Consider the following 21,120-nt stretch of genomic DNA (forward strand, 5'->3'; position numbering starts at 1 on the left):
TTTCACTTATTTTCTCCACCAGGAGAAGCTTTTCTTTGGTTTTGAAGTTCTATTCTGGAAATGTTTCTTATCAAATCTCATAAGATATGCTTGCGTTCAATCAATCAGAATTTTCAACACGGTAGGATTATATGTATGATGACTTGAACACTCCTTGTGATATATTGATGTTTGTAAAAAGTTAAAAGTTCTGAGACCAACTCTGCATATTTAATGTGCTGCAGAATAGAAATAATTGAAACGTGACATGATGGAAGCATAGGGAGGCCTTGGGCAGGCATCTGGAGAAAAGATGTGCAAATATACAAGTTCTTGTTCAGAGGATCTAGGAAATGTTTTACATTCTATTGAGACACTTTATTCTCTGAAGTTCCACCTGGTTTTATAGGATCATTTCCACTTTGTATTGTGAAGAAAGAGAGGAATGTCTATATTGCTCTGTAATTGCAGCATAATGTGTTATGCATGCTGGTCAGGGTGAGATTTGCATAATAATGTGTCCATTGGTAAATCTGATATTGCTGATTTAATTTTAGAAAGCAGGTAGATGTATGCTTGAATTTGTTGTCACTTTACTGGCACATCTGCCATTTTCATTTCCATATTTTTTTGAAAAGTCATTTTGATAATATTGCAGCTGAGGAAAATGAAGAGTGTATTGTTTCCAGGTAATTTCACTAATGCAATAAAATATGATATATTGTATGGTACAGCAGCATGCAGAGAACAGTATGTATAGTTTTCAGATTTAACCTTACTTTTACTTACTGTACTAAAAGACATGCAGAAAGCATTTTTCTGAATTTTTTTTCAATCTGTTTTATTTTCAGGTATTGCTGTTTCTGATGAACTTGATAAGGTAAGACTGATAAAAAATGTCTAATGAGCAATACAAAGAGACAGATGATTATGATAAGGCACATGCCACTGTCCTGGCATACACACGTCTGTTTTGTTAGGGTCAGAAGAAGTTTGGGATGGAAAACTGTATGGGTAAGTACAGTATATGTGGATACATTAAGATGTTGACCAAGGATGAGCTGTCAAGTGTGGGAAAAAAAAAAAGTGACTGAGTTTAAGAGACTCTTAGTGAGATCATGGAAATACTTTTAATCTTGACACCATCTTTGCTTAGTATAGTCTGTTGGATTACTTTGTGTACTTTTGGAAACATTTAGTCTTGAATACCTCTTATTAATGAAATTAAATTCTGCATTTCCAAATAGGATTTGTGAGAATACCTAGAAATTATTTTTACCACCCAGATTTACTCAGGAATGCACAAGGCATAAAGATCAGTCTTTACCTCCTTGCTGAATGCAAAAATGGTGTCTTCAATTCTGGCCATTTTTGTTACCTTACACAGTTAACATGAATGTTAATTCAAGATGTAATAAGTTATACATTGAAAGAGTAATCAAGCTAGGTTTATTTAAGTACTTATGGAAACAGAACCAGTTTTTCTTCCCTATTCTCAGCAGTGAGCAGCAGTGTGCTTCTTGTGCCAAGAAACTTGCATTGTGTTCTTGGTGTCAGAAACCACTGCTGTTCGGAAAATGAGTTCAAAAGGGATATGAGACACAGGAATAATGCCTAATATAGAACACTTTGTTTTTTAAATAATTTTCGTTTCTGCTGGTGAAATAAGGGCACAAATCCTTCTGACACAAGTTGTATTAAGTACCTTCACTGTGTCCTCCAAGGAAGGCCAGTAAGGCTGATAAATGTTACCATGAAGTCAAGTGTATCTCTGGCTGTCATTTCCAAACTATGGCCTAAGTCTTCCACCTATTTCCATAACTGGACTCAGAAGTGATGGTAAACACAATTAGAAAGTCCTTCCATTAGAACCCTCACCTCTAAGAATACTTAAGAAGAACTCAATTTGTTATTGTTCTGTTGTTGCAAAAACCCTAAAGATACTCTTTGAGGGAAGAAGAAGACAATTTAGGCTAGATCCTGGTATCACATACTTTTTACATATATGTTTTAGGAAATAATTTCTGGTTGGTTTGGTTTTTTTTAAAACTATGATATCTTATTGTTCAGAAACCTTAATGTTTTTTAAATTTAGTTATTCAATGTGAAAACTGAGATGGAGGACATAATTGGGGAATTTCCACAGGATGCAGTTTGAGTGAAGAGTCAGGGTTTTTTGTTACTATATACTTTAGTTTTAAAATTTAAAGCTGGAGGGTGGTAGGGTTAAAGAAAAAACAACTTGGAATTCGGTTATATACATTCAGTTAATACTCTCTAACATGCACCAGTTGTGCATACAGCTCAACAGGCTTTCAGCATAGATTTAGAGAAGAGTGATTTTTTTACCTCCATGATCTTAAGTGAACTTCATTTCTATTTCTTGTTAGACCCTTTAGGGATTTTTAATTAATGTAAAATCTAGTCTGTTTTAAGAATAGAAGATGGCCAGGACCATTCTATGGAATTCTGCCTCCTAGGAATGATCCCTTACACAAGCTAATTCCTGAAATGTTCTGTGACTTGTTTCTACATGTATTATTTGTCTTGGGCCAAAAGCAGCTAAAGACAACCTGATAGTAGTTGTTTTAACATTAAAGACAGTTGATTCTATTTCACTTGAATGTGTCCACAGGTAATGTTTATTTTTCAGGTATAAATGTAGTCAAGTTTTAAATTTTTAATACCTGCTGATACTAGAGCTTCCTTATCTAAACTGTAGCAGCACTGAATAATTCTTGAAATCACATTCATCTATGGTTTGGATAAACAATTTCACTCATCAGGTGCAGGTCTTTGGACTAGAACAATGTGGCCAAACTTGTCATTGGATTCTAGTAAAACATCAGCATTGCAGAGATGTTATGAGAGACATATAAAACTCTTCTGTGTGCTCTCCCTTGCTTTACTTTCGTGATGAACAGGAATATTTTGGGCAACTAAGACTGACAGAGCCCATAATTATGCTGTTTTATATGTGGTTTAGATTATGAACCTAGGGAACACAGAGAATGGGTGTGTATGTTTCTTTATTTTTGATTCTTTATATTTGTTTTTGATTGTCTTTTTTTTTTAAAAAAAATTTCTTTCTGGGTTCAGTAACCTCTAGCTGCCTTTGTCAGGGGAGTACTTAATCAGCATTTTTGGTTGATGTAACTCCCCCTCCAAGTAATCCAGTTAATTAGTTAGTTGCTTAGTTACTCTAGCATTTGGAAAAGCAGTTTGCTCTGAATCACTTTTGTGAAAGAGTGTTTCATTTAAATGGATTCTTGCCAAATATCTCCTAGTATTTTTGTCAGTACTTAGAGCTTTTGTCCAAGACAGTAATAGAGAAGATACAGGCACACAAGGTGAGTCTTTCAGTCAATATGGAATTTTCCAGTTTGATATAATCTCCTAAAATTTCTGAGTTCACTGGTAACCTTGCAAAAAAAGCCCAAAAAATCCTAAAATTACTGCAATTAAAATAGGTTTATTGTAGCGATTACCTTTTTTTTTCATTCACTTCAGGCTTGCAGAGGTGTTCTGTCTCTTGATGATTCAGCCTCTGTCTCTAGGCCATGGAAGCTTTGTAAAGTCAGAAACTGGCACTGCAAGTACACTGTGTAAGGAAAGGAAATAAGAAGGGGTGCCTTGTCAGTCACATATTTTAAAATGCAGATTTAATGTAATACATATTTCTGAACTGACTCACCCTCATTGCCACTGAGCAGAAACTAGTGAAGGATTTTTGGAAACTGCACGCTTCCATGTATAATGTCAAGGGTTTAATGTAAACAAAGAGCTAGGATGTTTGCCTTTTTTTTGATATTCACAGAGTTCTAGGCTGAAAAAAAACCAACTCTTGAGGAAAACACTGAAGAGTGAGGCCTGTAATAACATTGTGACATTTGTCTGAAATTCCCAGTGATAGCTTTCAGTCAAGTCAAACACCACTAATGGGAGATACTTAAGTATTAGAGATCCAGAGTTAGACCCAAGTGAAGATCTAAAAAATTAATAGTAAATTTTGACCCTCAATGTTAATACTAAATTTTTTTTTTATGCTGTCTAGGACATACTTTCTTCTTATATGTAGTATTCTAAAATGAAAACAGGTTACAATTAATAAAATAGAGTAAAAAACTATTCTTAAGTCATAAAAATAAACAAATTTCTTCTCATCCCAAAGTATTTCTCACTGTGGAGATTCCCTTAAAATCCATATCAGAAAGTAGGAATACTGAACTTTTTAAGTGACGCATAAATGAATGGATATACAAATGCTGTCCTCTCAGGTAGAGGTTGCATCCAGCAGCCACATCTCAGCCCAATGTGAAGAGTAGAATCAGCTGTCTGTCATTATTTCCTTTCTCATTTTCTCCACATATAGGAAGCTTGAGTGTGTCAGTTTGGTAGCCACTGATGTGGGTAAGTGGATGATAACTGGACTGCACCATGAAATAGTCCTCTTTGTTTTAGTGCAGATTTAAATACCTACCTGTACTGAAAATATTTCTGTGCACATTAACGTTCCTGTCAATATCTTCTTTTATTTATGGGTGAATATAAATTGGAAATCAATTAAGATACTAAAGTTTATATGAAAAAAAGCAGCCAAAAACTATACCATCTTGCTTGAGAACAGAATACTTCATCTCAATATTTTGCAGCCTTTGAAATAGACTGCCAAATGAACATCCTGGTGTTCTAAATAGAGCTGTCTCTGCTTCTCCATTTGGTGCTTTCACTGAGGCTGCTTATGTAATTGAAAGGAGGACAATAAATTAGGTCAGTGAAACCATAGTGTATTAATCTAACACAATTCAAAAAAGAAAGCAAGGTGATAAAGTGGGACAAAGAGTGACTATGTAATGTAAATTACATTTCTGTTAAGTAGAGTATGAAAGTGCTACTTTATCCCTAAAATGCTTACAAAAGAAATTAGCATAGCAAGGACAGTCACAGAATGCATGTTCTACTTATTTATATGTTGATTTTGCAGTGTGTAGTGTCAGGGAAAACTTACGGGCAATTTTTTTGGTTCTTGCATTTTCATTTAAGGGACTGAAAGCTTTCAGCAAGAATGACAGTGCAAATTATTCTAACTAGCTAATTCCAGGAACAAGTTTTATTAATTATTAGAAATTATCCTAGGGAGAAAGGGACAGGATAAAATAACTAGAATAACAGTAATAAACCTCAGAAGGGGCCAGATGGTTAATTAACTAATGTATGCACCTTGTGTAATAAAGGCATTATGAGCAGCGAAACAATCTTTTTTTCTAAGCTCAGAAGAATTGTTACACTTGTGACAAATTACGCTTGTCAAGTGCCCAGAGGTGACTGTCATCTAGTCTACATTACTTGACTATGCCACAGCTCCAAATAAATGCACAAAACGTGTATTTGTAAGTACATTAAAAAAAACCTAACTCCAGTGGTTAAGTATCCTAAAACATCTGAAGCTATGGATTCAATTTTCAGTGGTCCTCGGAGAAAAAAAACATTGTGTAAAATTGATTTAGACAGTCAAGTGATGGACCAATATGGATAGAGGTATGGGGAGTGGAGTGTGGAAAAGCAATCACAGGCACATTGCAGAAAGCAAAACAAAAGAACAAGGGTGACTGAGTCAGATCCAGGGCCTGGATTACATTTGGCTCTCAAAATAGAGGTTTTTGTGCTCAGCAAAACTGTAGCATCTAGCCAGAGGGTAAATATATTCGTATTGAAAGCACTTTGCAGCATTTTTTGGTTTATTTTTTTTGTTTGTTACTTTCATTTCAGTAGAGGCCTCTACTTCAAACTTCTTTTAGTGTATCTGTTTCAATTAGGAGGAGATTTCAAAAGTGGTTTGTTTTTAGGAAGGAGATAAAATATGGTTTCTAGGCCACCTAGTCAGTGTGCTGTACTTTTTCCAGATGCTTTTTTGTTTGGAAAGCATTCTTTTATGGCAGGAATATTTATTGAGGCACTAAGTTAGGTAACAGCCAAGGATTTGCTTTCCTATAATTTTCACTCATCAATTTATAGAAATATATCTCTCCTAATTAGGCACAATGTGTTTGAAATAGCTTTAGTAGCCTATAAACAGTTTAATTAAAAAAAAAAATATTCCTATCACATAATTTCATATCCTTTTTTTTCTGGTATACAGGTTAGTTTTTTAGTTTGACTATGCTGTTCTAAATGACCCTTTATCTACAACCATTCTAGTAAAATTGAAAACAGAATGCACATCAGAATGCTTTTTCATACAAGTTAAGAACAACTTGCTACTTTAATCTAAATTCCTAATATGATGGTGCAAGTTATTGCTATTGTTTTGAATATGTCAGTTATATTTTGCTTGCTTCTTGTAATCCTGTCCAGTTTGTTGTCCTCCAGTAAGTGGTTAAAAATAGCTTCAGAAATGCTTTTTATTCAAATGTTAATACCATTTTCAGAATAGAAAGATACATTATATAAAGCCCAGCAGGGTTATTTTTAAAATCCAAAATGCAGATGTAGTTATTAATTTTGCATTAATTCATAATGCAAATAAGAGTGATGCTATTAATCTACAACAGTCTTATGATTGGGTTTTTTTAATACAAGTGGCCTTGTGTTGCTTAGCAGAACAAACACACTGAAGGTTTTCAGAACTGTGCATTTATTAAAAGAAGTGATTTTTCTACAGTTGCAATTAAAAAAAAATGAGTGATTTCAGGCATCAGGGTACACAATTATTTCTTGGAATTTTGTTAATGGAGAACATTTCATTAGTCCATCATTGTTTCTGGGTATTATGTAGCCCTCTGAAATCATAATGCAATGTATTGGTTTTGTACTTCTAAAATTGTTTTTCTTTTCTTTTTCTATTTACAGCTATGGTTGAGAACAAACAGTGCATTGTTATTTTTTGTTATTTTTATTTCTCTTCAGGACACAGCAGGTTTTAACACCCCCCTTCTCAGACCTCGTGTTATTGGAGAATGGATTGGCCGTGAAGAGAATGATGCAGACCCTCTGGCTGCTGAAATGCTGCAGCCACCAATACCAAGAAATAAAAATGAGCAGTGGGACAGCGAGGATAGCAGCAGTCCTGGAGGAAGGTGGGTTTTTGATCAGGCCTAGAAACTTTATATTTTTGTGAAACAGATGTGTCTTTGTTACAAAAATTACATTTTTGAGGAGAGAGTGCAGGGGTTTTGAATTCTCATGCCATAGTATGGGCACAGGCAAAATAAATAGAAGTCATTGATATGTGGCTTTTTTCTTCTCATGCTTTTCTAAATGATCAACTTAGTACCCATTTACAATCCTATGGATTTATTCCCATGTGGAAAGCTAAGTGTATTTTGACATGGTTGGGGTCCATTGTATAATAATATTTTGATGGATGGCTTCATTCAAATACTTCATACCCCTCCATCTTTCTTGGGCTGGTAGTAGCTATTTATTAATCTTCTTGACACTTAAGTTATAAATCTGGTTTTCTCAATTAAAGGAGAGATAGGCAAGGGAAGCGGTGTCCACGGTTTTTTAACAGGACTTCCTAATTTCATTTTTATTTCGCTTCTTAGCTTTTTTGGTGTTAATAACAAGTCTTTCTCAAAGTGAAATTTTGTTCTCTGTAGTAAATAATTTCTGAAGATTTATTGTGCTTGACTGAAAGAGTTTGTGCTTCAGCTACATGGGAGAGATTATAATACAAGGAGTCAATTTTCTATGATTTAAAGATATGTTTATCACAGGAAGTTAAATACTCACAGCCTTGCTTTAAAAGGGATAAATCTTCTGCACTGCCTCTGTTAATTGACTTAGGCACCTACGTTTCTCCCTTAGCCTTGGAGCATATCTCCTGGGTTAATAACTAGTACTTTGATTGGAGCAGACACCTTTTTCTTCCTTTTTTTTAGAAGGCAGAAACTCTCTGCTTTCCCTTTGAAAAGGTCTGAGGTATTCCTTCACTTCACATTCTTCAATGAGCCTTCTACATTGGAATTCACCTCCCTGTCACACTGAAACTAATGTATCACTAGCTGTGCTCTTACAGACTGCATTCATTAACTTTCCTCACATCTTGGGAATATTTGTTATCCATGAATATTTTGTTTAATTAGATTATCGTGGGGGTAGCTGTAAGTACTACTATTTCAAAGAAGTAGCAGCGTGTAGCAATGATCCCTTGCCAGCCCTTGGACAGGAACCAACACAGCTCAGACTTTGGGTCTCTTCAGTGCAGTTCCTGGGAAAATAATGGAGTCAGCAACTGGCACTGCAGCTTGATTGTGGAGGCCTGGGTTTCCTTTTCCTTATTCAGCAGTTTGGTAAAGGCATTGAATAAAGATCTCTTCCATGTTTCAGAGCAAATTGAGGATATTGTATCCCTTCTGTCAATAGAAAGGAGAAGAAATAAGCATCTCTGTCTAATTTGCAGAAGGGAGCAAAGAGGTCTAGTTCTGAGCAACAGACATGATTCAAAGCAGTGTGGTTTTCTCTTTGTAGAGGGTGGTACAAGCTGAGAGAAACCTCACAGCTAATGCTATAATTAAAAATGTGATTAATGGCTTTGAGTATAGTATTTGAGGAATCATGTCAAGTATCATGACAAAATTAGGTTTTCTGGTGTGTGAATAAGGAGAATATAGGGAACTTGGTGCCAGGAAAGACTCATGGGGTACTGATGCCTCTGTTTGTAGGTGCAATAAGTGCTGAAGGCCTACTGAAAAATATGTATTGCTAAGTGGGTGTACTAATTTTCAGTGGAAATGAGTAACTACTAAATTACATGCAGCATATGGATTTACATTTGGATGACTGATTTTATGTCTGGGATAATTCTTTGCTTCATTAGCATTTTATCAGCTTTTGTATGGCATTTATAAAAATCATATTTGCAGTCTTGCAAAGTAATAAAGTTGCAGAACTTCAAGATAATGGTGATACTAAAATTGATGTCAACTATATATGGAAATTTTAAAGATCCATATTGATCAGGGTTAATCTGAATATTTAATAATAGTTCACTAATAACTGGCAGTTTCTTTAAGGTCTGATTAAGTGTTACTGTGAATTAAAGTGCTATTAGCAGAATTTTCGAAATGACCACACGCCAAATGCACGAGACAAGTACCAAGTAATAATAACTTAGTTTTAATGTAGCAAATAACTAGTGCATCTAAAAATAGTTGGAAGAGTGTGTTTGCTCTCAAAAGAGTGACTTTATCAGTTGTAAAGAAAGTTTGTCTGTATCATCTCTATTTCAGTAATCTGTTTCACAGTTAATGTAACCTTAAGTAGTTAAGTTACCTTTTGTAAAAATAAGTTTCATTTTGGAAAATGAAAGAGAGGGCAGTTTCAAATATCCACATTCAGTGTTTCCAATTTTATTTAGTCACACTTTTAATAAAAGGTGATAGATTGTTTATCACTATTTATCAGGATTTATGGGATAAACCAGCAAACTCTAAGAACTGTTTATAATACTCAGTTAAAATACAAGAATGGGAAAGGCAAAACTGTAATCATTCCATTTGTTCCAGGTCCTTATGTTCTGTCACTAAACATAAGGAAATGATACATTTATGAAACACTGTATAAATATCCAAAGGATTAGACACTGACAAATCACTGGTACAGTAAGTGGCATCGGTGTGGTGTGACAGAATCACCATTTCCTCCTGAAAAGCATGCATTCCTGTGATGATGAGCAATGGAAGCAGACATGTCATATATACATGTCATAAAGCCCAGCCCGGTATTTCAAAAGGAAAAAAAAAAAGCAACTGAAAGGACAGGTGTCACTACTGCTCTGACTGGGAGAGACGATGTAGCCAGTCTGAGGTAGCTCTGTTAGAGATGTCTTGTCAAATGGGTGAAGGGTCACCTTTTCATCCCTAATCTTCTGGATTGCTACAGAGGAAAGATTGTGTTTGTGACTGGTTTTGCACTGCTCTCTGTTGCTGCTGTAAGGAAGAAAGACAAGGTGATAAGTGATAAGAGACCATAGAAAAGTGCTGAGGGCAATCCTGCTGCTACTGAGCTCATCTTTCAGAAATTTGAACTACATGAAAGTAGGATTAAACTCATTTCCAAGTCACCGTTAGTAGTTTTCTACATGAAAAATTTCTTGGAGGAATTCTGAGAAGATGCAAGGCTCTTGGGAATCTTCCTCCGGGGATAATGTATGTACACAGGGGGGAATTTGAGTGGTTTTTATTAGATACTCTTGTCTCTGAGAGTGTGAAATGAACTAAAACTTGCAGAGGCCACATCCATAACCTGATGTCCTAAACTCAAAGCCCATTCTTCATCTCCAAGGTGCTATTTTGTCCTATTTTTACTGAAGAAATCAGCAATTATTGATTATACTAAAAATCATACATTTACAACAATTCTGCCTTCCTGCAACAAACTGTAAGGACAGTCTGAGGTGTTGGTGGTATGCTCATGAGGTGATCCTCATGTGGGGCACCAAGCTTCTGTCTGTTTTGTTGATACAGGAAGGAATGACAAACTGTAGCAAGTCCTGCCTTAGACCTTTCTAACATCTGTACAATTCCATTTGTCTGTTGTTCAGGTCAGAGGCACAACTCTACAAATCAGGAAAAGTGTTATAATCCTGTGGGGTAATGGTATCAAAACCACTGTAGAGAGCAATTCTTTGTTGTCATCTTCTTGCTATGCTTATCAATATCAACAGCTTAGCAATACGGATTATTAATTGACATCCTGTTGTTCTATATGTGTAGCTTATTTAGACTTGATTAGTACACATAAAAATCAATGGGAAATTTCCCAAATTCAATCAAAACTTTAAGTAGAAACTGAAAACACAAAATGTCTTAGAACATACAATTATCAGGGAATGAGTGATGTATTTTGAAGAGAGCGCTAGTAAGAGAAAGTTGTGCTTTCCTCCCTCACAGCTTAAAAATGGAGCCAAAGACCAAAGGATTAAAACATCAACAGCAGCAACATAAGAAACTGCTGGCTGCCATGCTTTCTCAGGACTCCTTTGATTCTGCTCAAAGCACGGCTCCATCTGTAACTGAAGAAGACATTGACAATGAAGATGATGCAATGGAACTACTGGGTAACTGCAAAAAATTATGTGTATTATCTGAATTTTTTCATTATAAAAAATCAATCAGAGATTAGTCAGAAACTGCTCCCTGTGCTTGAAGCTAAAGTATTTAGCAACTGTGTGAGGGTTCATTAGGGTTTAACATGAAATTTTCAGGAGAAATGTAAGGAGGACCATAACTGTGTGTGAATAAACTCCCAGCTGCATCCAAATTCCATGAAATCAAATGCTTCAGGTGCTTAAAGTAATTAATTTGGTTTCCTACATAAATCCCTTCCACGTTTTACTTGCAGAATGTATTTCTGTACAAGGAACAGAATCAGCTTCACTATCTTTCACCTGGTTCTACTTTTTCTTAGCTGCATCACAGTTTTAACTTCAGTTGATTTTTTTTTTTACTTACTAGCTAGATAAAGCTTATGTAATATGAATTTGTAACCTCTGCAGAGGATTTGGTTGTAATTTTCCACTAGATTGTACTGTATCTTAAATCTTAAATTGCACTCTAGAAGACTTCATGCTCGTTGCTGCCTCCCTTTCCCAGAATTACTAATTGTATTTAATTAATAATGGTTCTAATTGTACTTAATAATTTCTTTTCTGCTGTTTTTCAGATTTTCAGTGTATGATGCTTAAAAGGCAGTCATGGATTTCATTATTTGTTAACAGTTTCTGTTCAATGGAACTTTATGTGGTATCAAAGCATGGGAAATTCAGAATCTCAGAATAACTGAGGTTTCTTGAGTTTATGAATTCTGGCGTGATTTTTCTTTTTCAGGTTGGACCTTAATCTAAAAATCAGGAAAACACATGCTGCTAGTTTTACTTTCTATATTTCTGTTGCATCCTTTATAGTCTTCAAAGAAACACAGTATAGTTGAGGTTGGAGGGGACTGCTAGAGGTATCTAGCACAACCTTTTGCTCAAAAAAATCAGCTATTGCAGGTTCTTATGAGTGAACTTTGACTTTCTCCAAAGATGGAGATTCTACAACATCTCTGGGTAGCCTGTTCAAGTGCTTGACCATGCATATGGTAAAAAAAAAAAAAAAAAAAAAAAAGATATATATATATATATATATATATATATATATATATATATATATATATTCTGTTTAATTAATTGTGAATTAATACAGAATTTCCTTTTATTTTTCAGTAGTTTTAAATTTGATACATGCATCTGTTTTACAAGAAAGAAGAGAATGGCCTGGATCACTCATTATTTATTATTCACATACAGGATGTATTTTTTATTAATTTCTGTGCAGACAGTGAGCAAAATGTATCCAATAGATGTACAGGTTTTTGCTTCCAGACACTTGAATCCCTGAAGATATCTGGAATCAAGAAGGCAGTATAAAGGAATTTTCTAGTGTCTTGACACTTGGGTAGAAAATGATCTGTGTACAAACTAGTATTTTGGGGTTTTTTTTAATAAGTACTTGATTGTAAGAATTCATTCTAGTTTTGTACCATGCAAAACCTGGAATATTTTTCTATCCTGCAGTTTATCAAAACTGACTAAGTTTATACAAAACCAGCTTAAAACTGAGAAAGTTAATGAACAGGACCTCCAGTTTGAGTAGGGTGTTATATGAATGAATATAAGATTCTGAGGCAAAATCCTGACATTTTTGAGGACTAGCCATGCTTGTAGTGATTATAATATTGCCATGTAATAGTAACAACCACTGAGAGTTCAATACACACTGAGCTCTCAATGGTATTTAAAGTGCTGTGCTTCTGAAAAACTGACTTTTATTTTAATTCTCATTTTGCAGTTTGCTGGCAGTATGTGTTGTATTTGGTATAATGGTTAGGCTACATTCCCCAGAAATGCTCAAAATTTGAGAATATGTCTGTGTTACATGGGAAGGATGTTTTAGTTTTCCTCTGAAAGCAACATAAAGAAATTCAGTTCCTATCAGCAAATATAGGTATTTTCATTGCTATGTTTTCCAGGCCAGTAACTGATTCTGTGATTGGTTTTTTGGCTTTTTTTTTTCTTTTTTTTGGGGTTTGGTTTTTTCTTTTGGGTTTTTTTATTATGTACCACATTAATCCATTAACTGCTTTGATGCTTTTTGCACAACTTATATCCAGTATATAACTAATTTAAAATCATGGCTTTCTGCCATCACTGAGTTGCAGGGCATTGTTGCATATAGCACGTTGATTTGTTCTCTTCAGAGTTCAGTATTCTTTGTTTATTCAGCCGTTTCTTGAAAAGTTACAAAACTTCATGCTCCTGAGTCAGGATTCTGGGAAAACTGTTCTAATATTTCTAGCAGATAATTTAAAGTGTACGCTACATTTAAAATGCAGAACACAAACATCCATCTTTAGGTGTGTTCAAGAGAATCTTTCAGATTTTGGTTGATTTATTTAGATATTAAAAGCATGAAGCTGAATTTTTGCATATTTTCTTTAAAAAAACTCCATCGCCTAGGTGGGTCAATGAAGGTTTTAGCTAGATTTCTTTTATATTCCTAATAAAAGAAAGAATTACATTGTTATCCATTTCAAAAGAAATGTATCTGCAAAGAAGAAAAAGAATGTTACAGGGCTATATTCTGATTTCAGTTATCACTTTTTATATGTAAGATAAGATGCCTAGGAGGGCTGTTCCCATGCTGGTGACTTTCTAAGTGTGTTCAGTTAAGCAGGTGGCTGAAATACATTAGTGACTGATAACATCATCATGGAACGGCTCTTCTTGACTTCAGAAAGCTGAGAACTGTAACTGTCAATTCACATGTGTTTGTAAATGTTTATGGGTCTGGGATGTCTGGGACAAAATTATATCAAGGGACTCATTTTTTACACATCATAATGCCAAGTATTGTGTTTTGTAAATCTAACCAGGAGCTGATGTAGTTCTTTGAGAAATTCTGCAGCCTTTTTTGGAGTTCTATGACTTTTTAGCTTAAGCTGCCTCTCCCATTTGGGTGAAATCCACTGAGACTTAGAAATTATGTTATTCTCTCAGTATCTCACTGATGTGCATTGGAGAGGACTGAACTGTTATTTTCCCTGAAATTGCTGTGAATATTGATTATACAGTCACCAAAGCATGACTTGTTTGGTTTTAAAAAATCAATTGACTAGGTGTAAGAATATAATTGCTTAAGTGTATTGCTGTGCATAAACATAACGCATTGTAAAAGTCTAAGGATTTCTGAAGCACACTTGTATACCATAATGTATACTTACATATACATTCTTGAAGTTTTTACAAGTTAAGGAAGATGAGAAAGACATTCTGTGTTGTTTTACACAGTCATAGCATAAAGTACAAGTCCTGTGAGGAGCAGCTCAGGGAGCAAGTGTTGTTTAGCCTGGAGAAAAGGAGGCTCCGAGAAACCTTATTGCACTCTCCAGCTTTCTGAAACGAGGCCAGGTGGAGTTTTCTGTCTTCTCCCATGTAACAGGTGGTAGAACAAGGCCACAGGTCATGCCAGGGGAGATATAGGTTAAATATTAGGAAAAGTTTTTTCATGGAATGGTTTGTCATGCATTTTAACAGGCTGCCCAAGGAAATGGCTGAGTCATTAACCCTGGAGGGATTTAAAAGATGTGTAGATGTGGCACTTAAGGACATGGGTTAGTGCTGGACTTGGCAGTGCTAGGGCAGTGGTTGAACTTCGTTATCTTAATGGTCTTTTCCTGCCTAAATGATTCTGTGATTCTGTGATATTTAGTCATAATACTCAAGTAGCAGTTTCTTGGATTCACCCAATATCTCTGTGTGCTCACAGTACTACAAGTGTTACCATGTGTTAACAGATGCTGTTAACTGTGCAGTAGTTAACTCTGTAGTACCTCTACAAAGGGTACCCAAAAGTTCACTCACACAACTGTGGTTGAAGCTGAAGCCAAATTCCTACAACTGATGCATATGCCAGTCTGTATGATTCTGAAGAGCCTCTGTGATTTCAGTGGAAGCAATCTTATATCTGAGCTGTTAAGTGTTTGGAACATCAGGAATTTTAAACTCTTTTTTGGAACTGGTTTCACAAAAATGATGCCTTTTTTTCCATAATGTATAAATGTGAAGTGAAAGTTTAGTGATTGTTTGCCTCATGTTTATTATGTGCAATTCCTTCTATACAGTAATAAATCAGAATCTTTAAAGATAGAAATGCACTTCAATTAGTAATAAACTTTCCAATTATTGCTTTGGGAGATACCTGATGTCTTCTTTTTGCTTTAATAACTCTTCTTCTAGTCTTTAGATTTCTTTTTTCTCTTCAAGAGCTTTCACATATTAATTATTTAATTTTTTTAACACCCTTGAAAGGTTGTCTGGTGATATATTTACATTTTATAAGAAGAGGAGATAAATAGAATATAGTGGAGATTGCATTTGCCTGAAGGATGAGATTGTAGCTCAGTGTCTGGTAGTTTACCCCTTAAATATCTATTCTGCTTTTTTAATGAGCCTCTGAGTCATTAATGAAAGGGTGTGCAATCTGCAGTGTTTTCAGTGCTTTTCCTCTGATTTAATAGATGCTCCTGTTTTCCTTGGTTCCTAAAGGTCTTTGACAACAGGCAGGAAACTGACTCTATGCATGATAAATTATACTAATACAAGCAGCAGGTTGTTGCTTTTTGTTGACTTTCCCAGATGACCGAAACCTTCTCCATTATGTGACTAGAATACAGAATTTTCTGAAAAGAGACCACAAAGCCCTGGGAAAGATGATGTGATTGTACTACATCTTCAGAACAGTTTTCTAGCCTGTAGCCTGTTTTGTTGTGATTTAAGTAGAATGATTGTGTGAGAGAAAGATGTTTGAATTGCTCCTAGTGTTCCCTTTCACTGAGTCTTGTGTTTTTGGAAGCTATTGGGAAATCGGCAAAACTACCAGTGGGCATCTGCTGTGTAGGGCAGGAACAGAGAATAACACCCATGGGAGATAGGAGGCCTCCTCTGCAAAGTTTTCAGTGGCAGATAAAGTGCTCTGGTGTTTGTGTAACAGATGTCCTCTAGAAGAGCACTCAGGCTCCATCAGATGTGGATTTAAATATCTTTTTTGAGGTTAAAGTTCAGCAAATAGCTTATTCAGTTTTTCTGCAAATACATCAAGTCACTGAGCAAGAGTAATGTGCAGGTCTGTTTAATGTCATTCATGGAGTTCATTGATTTCACTTCATCTTGTGGCCTTTTGCTAAGAGACAGAAACATCTGTGAGAATATTTTAGTTCATCTGAGAATAGGCAAAACTTTAACTTGTTTTCATAGGAGAGGGATTTGGTGTTTAAAGTCCTAATGGAATCCTGCTCTTGCATTTTACTATGCTTTATACAAGAGGTATTTGATGTTTAAATAGAAGTTTTAGGCTGACAATAAATTTCAGTAAGCTAAATTCTATTGTTTGGTTAAGAGTGTGTTTGTAATGTTAGAATAAATTACTAAATGAATTAGTCACATATTGCAACACTTGTTACAGCTGCTGGTTAGATAAGCATAAAATGGATTGAAAGTGAGATTGTGCTTCATATTGCTATAGGGAAAGTAGAGAAAAGAAACCAATTATAGCTAGAGATACTAGCTTCTCTTGAGTTGAAACAAGTTACATGAGCTAATAAAAAAGCTTCAAAAGATTAATTATCAAGGAATAGATGTGTACTGAATACAATGATGTGCAGAAGCCTAAAATGTCATTCAGTTATAGTTTGTAAAAGAAAACAAAGTTTATTTTTAACCTGTACCTAAACAAGGTACTAAATATGTCCTGTGCACCACATCTACACGTCTCAAGCCGCTTCCCTGGGAAGCACCTGGCATTACTTGATCCCTGTCCTGTCACTTGCTACATGGGAGAAGAGCCTGACCCCCACCTGGCTACAATGTCCTTTCAGGGAGTTGAAGAGATAAGGACACACCTGAACCTCCTTTTCTCCAGGCTAAAGACCCCCATCTCCTTCAGCTGCTCCTCATTAGACTTGTGCCCCAGACCCTTCACCAGCTGCCCTTTTCTGGATATGTTCTAGCACTTCAATGTCTTTCTTTTAGTGGGGGATCCTAAACTGAACACAGAATTTGAGATTGGCCTCATCAGTGCTGAGTACAGAGGAACAATCACTGCCCTGGTCGTGCTATTCTTGATCCAAGCCAGGATGACATTGGCCTTCTTGGGCACATGACTGTTTCATGTTCAGTCATCTGTCAAACAGGACTCCCAGGCCCTTCTTCACTGAGCAACTTTCCAGTCACATTGCTCCAGTGTGTAGCAATGTGACTGGAAGAGTGGGGTTGTTGTAACCCAAGGGCAGCACCCACCCCTTTGCCTTGTTGAGCCCCACAAGTACCATTGGCCTTGGCCCATCAATCCAGACTGTCCACATCCGTCTGCAGAGCCTTCCTTTGGCAGATCAACACGCCTTCCCAATTTGGTGTCATCTGCAAACTGACTCGGGGTGCCCTTGATCGCTTCATCCAGATTATTGCTAAAGATATTAAACAGGGCTGGCCCCAGTACTGAGTCCTGGGGAACACCACTGGTGACCAGGCACGAGCTGGATGTAGCTCTGTTCCCAACCTTTCCAGACAGTTTTTCATTCAATAAACAAGCACACTTATCCAAATTATGAGCAGCCAGTTTCTTCAGGAGAATACTGGGAAAATGGTGTCAATTACTGAAGTCCAGGGGGACACCATGCACAGCATTTCTGTTGTTCAATAAGTAGGTCGCCTTATTGTAAAAAGACATCAAGATGGTCGAGCAGACAATGCCTTTCATAAACCCATACTTGGTGAGCCTGATCCCCATGGAAATGAGGTTTTCCTTCATGTGCTCTGTGGTGGTTCTTGAGATGAGTTGCTCCATGACCTTCTCTGTCACTGAGCTCAGGTCTGTAGTTCACCGGATCCTTCTGGCTGCTCTTGTAGAAGGGTGTCACATTTGCTAACCTCTCGCATTTGCATGTCGATGAAGTATCTTTATGTACTTGACCTGATCTTGTATCATTCCTAGAAATGGGATATTCCTAGAATGTTTGATCAGTTGATGTCCAAAGTACTTTGTACTTTGTTTAGACATACTGGGGAAATCATTCTGTGGCAATATATCTAAGAAAATCCAGCAATGGATGTAATTACTTTTGTGCCTGGATCTGTTTTAGTCAGGGCACTGAGTCTCCAGTATTAGTAATTGGCACTTGCATGCTCATATACTCTGCATATATTCTTTAGTTTGCACTGAAGCCCAGAATGAGAATGCTGGAGTTCACAAGCTGGTTGGGGAGATCTGACCCACTTGATTGACTAGTCTGTGTGCTAAACTTGCTGCCAGCTCCTGAGCAATCACATTCTCTTTTTGAAGCATGAAAGGAAAGAAAGTAGGAAAAAAGTCAGTTAGAGCAGTCAAACTTGTAAGAAATTACAGGATTTCTTCACTTGGAGATTCAGAAGAGAGCAGGGGAACCTCTGGTGAAGGTTCTTTCCCATTCAGTTAAAGGCATTTGAAAGCGGTGTTTTTGTGCTAGGAGGACAGGATTGATCTAGAGCTATCCAGACAATTCAGGGAGGTGATAGCAGACTGAAAGTTGCTATGATTACTGGATTTTGGGTATCACAACCTCATAGAGCTAGTTTTCAAACTGCTTTATAGAATTCCTTTGCTTTGGGGCTCTTTTCAGCTACGGAGGAGAGATTGTTCATCAAAGTAATAGACAGGGAGACAGATTCAAAGAGACATTTATGAAATTAATTCATATTGTGAGGCAAGGGTGTGAAGGCAAGAAATTATATCCAAACACAGCAGAGCTTAGAGGTATTTTTCTTGTTAATATGTGGCTTGTTAATTAGTGTCATGTTTTTCTGAGTTGTTAAAATATCAACTTCTATGAATAAATTGTCCTTTTATTTTATATACAGATAATTTGCTCACAATAAGATAATTAGTGCCAGCAAGAACATTCAGTGAAGTATAAATTTAGCAGGGTTTTGATGGTTGGCCATAAAGATCTACTTATATATATAAAATCACACATGTAAGTTCAAAAAACCCAAATAATTTTTTTTTTTTTGCAAGAGTATTTCTTAGGTTTTGCATGCTAAATCATAGTGCTGTTTATAATAATGGACAGAATTTGGCAAATATGACAATACAAAGTAAAAATGGAAGCAAAATGAACCAAGCCCAAACTATGTACAAAGTATTTTAAACCTGCTTTTCTGTTAATCTTCCTAAACTAGAATTTACTGAGAAGAAGGTGTTGGAAATCCATGTAGAAAAACTGAATCCATTGCCATGTGCTGCAGAACACCACAGCAACCTTTTCAAAAATTCGTATTAGGTTTTTCTGATGCATTAATTACTTGGTGAAGCCTTTCCAATTGTTGAACTGCAATTAAATTCCATTTGCAGAAATCAGGTTTATTTACATTTCTTGAATATAGTTGTTTCTCGTACAGGTAGGGGAAAGTGTGTGGAATTTCTGAAGAAGGCTATTTATTGAATCTGATGCCCCCAAAACTAAGACAGTTCTGTTGAAATACTATGGCTATCTTCTCTATGTAAGTGTTACAATTCAAAACTTGTTATGTACTGTTTCCCAGTACTTTATACTGTATTTGCTATTGTTTTTCTGTTTTATTTGGTTTTGGTAGTTGAGTTTGGCACTCCAAATTTGTTTGAGACATAGGTTATTTGTGGCTTATTCCTAACTAGTATATTAAAGTGTATTTTAATTACTGCATTTCTGCAGATGTTAATTTATATTAGTGGCTTCTATTAAGAGTTAGATTTGAAACTATTTAGTCTATTTCCAGAACTGATAATGTATGCCATGCAAAATGATCTCCAGAAAGCACTAATAATCAAAATATATAACTTTTGTTGCTTCCTAATGTTAAAAGCCTAATTTGACATGATTTAGTGGAATTGTGTTGGCACTTGTCAAGACATGAGCTTATGTGCTTCTTATGTGGAGCACAGTGACTATTAAAGGAGAATTTTGGGAAAACTAAAAAATTATATATTAAACTGAGGGCTTACGATGCACCTTCCTCTGCCATTAAAGAAAAGGAGAAAGAGATGAGAAGGTCTATTAATGTTATATCTCAATATAGATAGATATCACTTATATGAGAACTTCAGCTGCCATGTGTGAATAGATTCTGGAAGGGAACAAAAGAATATTTTGAGAAATGATATCCTCCAGTTGTTACAGAAATTGAGAATCGCAGAATTGTGTCCTAGTCGCAAAGAAAGAGTCAGCATTTAGGTGATAAACCCTCAAAAGGCTTAATCTGCTTGAATCTTTTATTTAAAAGTGAAAGCTAAATTATGAAAGCTAGATGTGTGGTTCAAATACATATCTGTACTCAAAATAGTGCAAGGCCCAAGCAGCTCAGAACACTCAGTGGCAGTAGAAAGAGTCACTTCTTCATACTTTGGTTTAACTGCTTTCTACATCTTTCTGTGTCTCAGAAAGGTCAGTTAAATTTGTTTCACTTTCACTGGAGTATGTAATGGAGCTGATCCCAAGTCTGGTAGTGCTAGAATGAGGCTGTGGGTAGGTTTTTATGCATGCCATCCTAGTAATGAGAAATCAGGTATCTAATGCATTGCTGTCATCTCTCCTTCTCTCAAAAAAATGTCTTTTGATGTGGAATGTTTGATTGCTGTGTACTCAGTACATTTTAGGGTCTTCATACAAAGTAGTTTTAGGTAGTTTGCCTTGAAACAGTAAGTATTTCTCCTGTTGTTTGAAATTAGGTTAAGTGTTTCTATAATTACTGTTTAGGTGATACTCTTAGCATACCTCTTTGCCCCTGAATCACTCATGAGTTCATTCTTGTATTAATTATTCCTGTTCTGCAAATAGTATGGGAAAGTCACACAAAGCTAAATTAAAATTTATTCCCTGAGGACTTATTCCTTGTCTCCTTTTATTAAACGAATACTCCAAATATTTTTGGCTTTTCTTGGGGCAGGAAAGCTATTGTTTCTTGCTCATTCCAACAGACTGAGATTTGGATTTTGGTATTTCCTACTTCATCTACCCCAAATACTTCCAATTAAAGGTAAGGTGATGTAAAAATTGTGTGCTACTCCATTTTCTTTTTGGTGGGGC

The 21,120-nt window shown here is 35.9% G+C and overlaps 1 protein-coding gene across 2 annotated transcripts in view; it reads left to right on the top strand.

Annotated features, from left to right (window-relative positions):
- Positions 1-21,120, top strand: part of C2H8orf34 (chromosome 2 C8orf34 homolog) — a 145,363-nt gene that overhangs the window by 43,504 nt on the left and 80,739 nt on the right. For both annotated transcript variants that reach the window (XM_009085863.4, XM_050971577.1), the window contains 3 exons: positions 831-859; positions 6,886-7,055; positions 10,875-11,041. In XM_009085863.4, coding sequence (XP_009084111.3) covers positions 831-859; positions 6,886-7,055; positions 10,875-11,041 — 366 coding nt within the window. The remainder of the gene's footprint in view (positions 1-830; positions 860-6,885; positions 7,056-10,874; positions 11,042-21,120) is intronic.

This window comes from Serinus canaria, chromosome 2 (genome assembly GCF_022539315.1).
Source record: "Serinus canaria isolate serCan28SL12 chromosome 2, serCan2020, whole genome shotgun sequence".
Lineage (NCBI taxonomy): Eukaryota > Metazoa > Chordata > Aves > Passeriformes > Fringillidae > Serinus > Serinus canaria.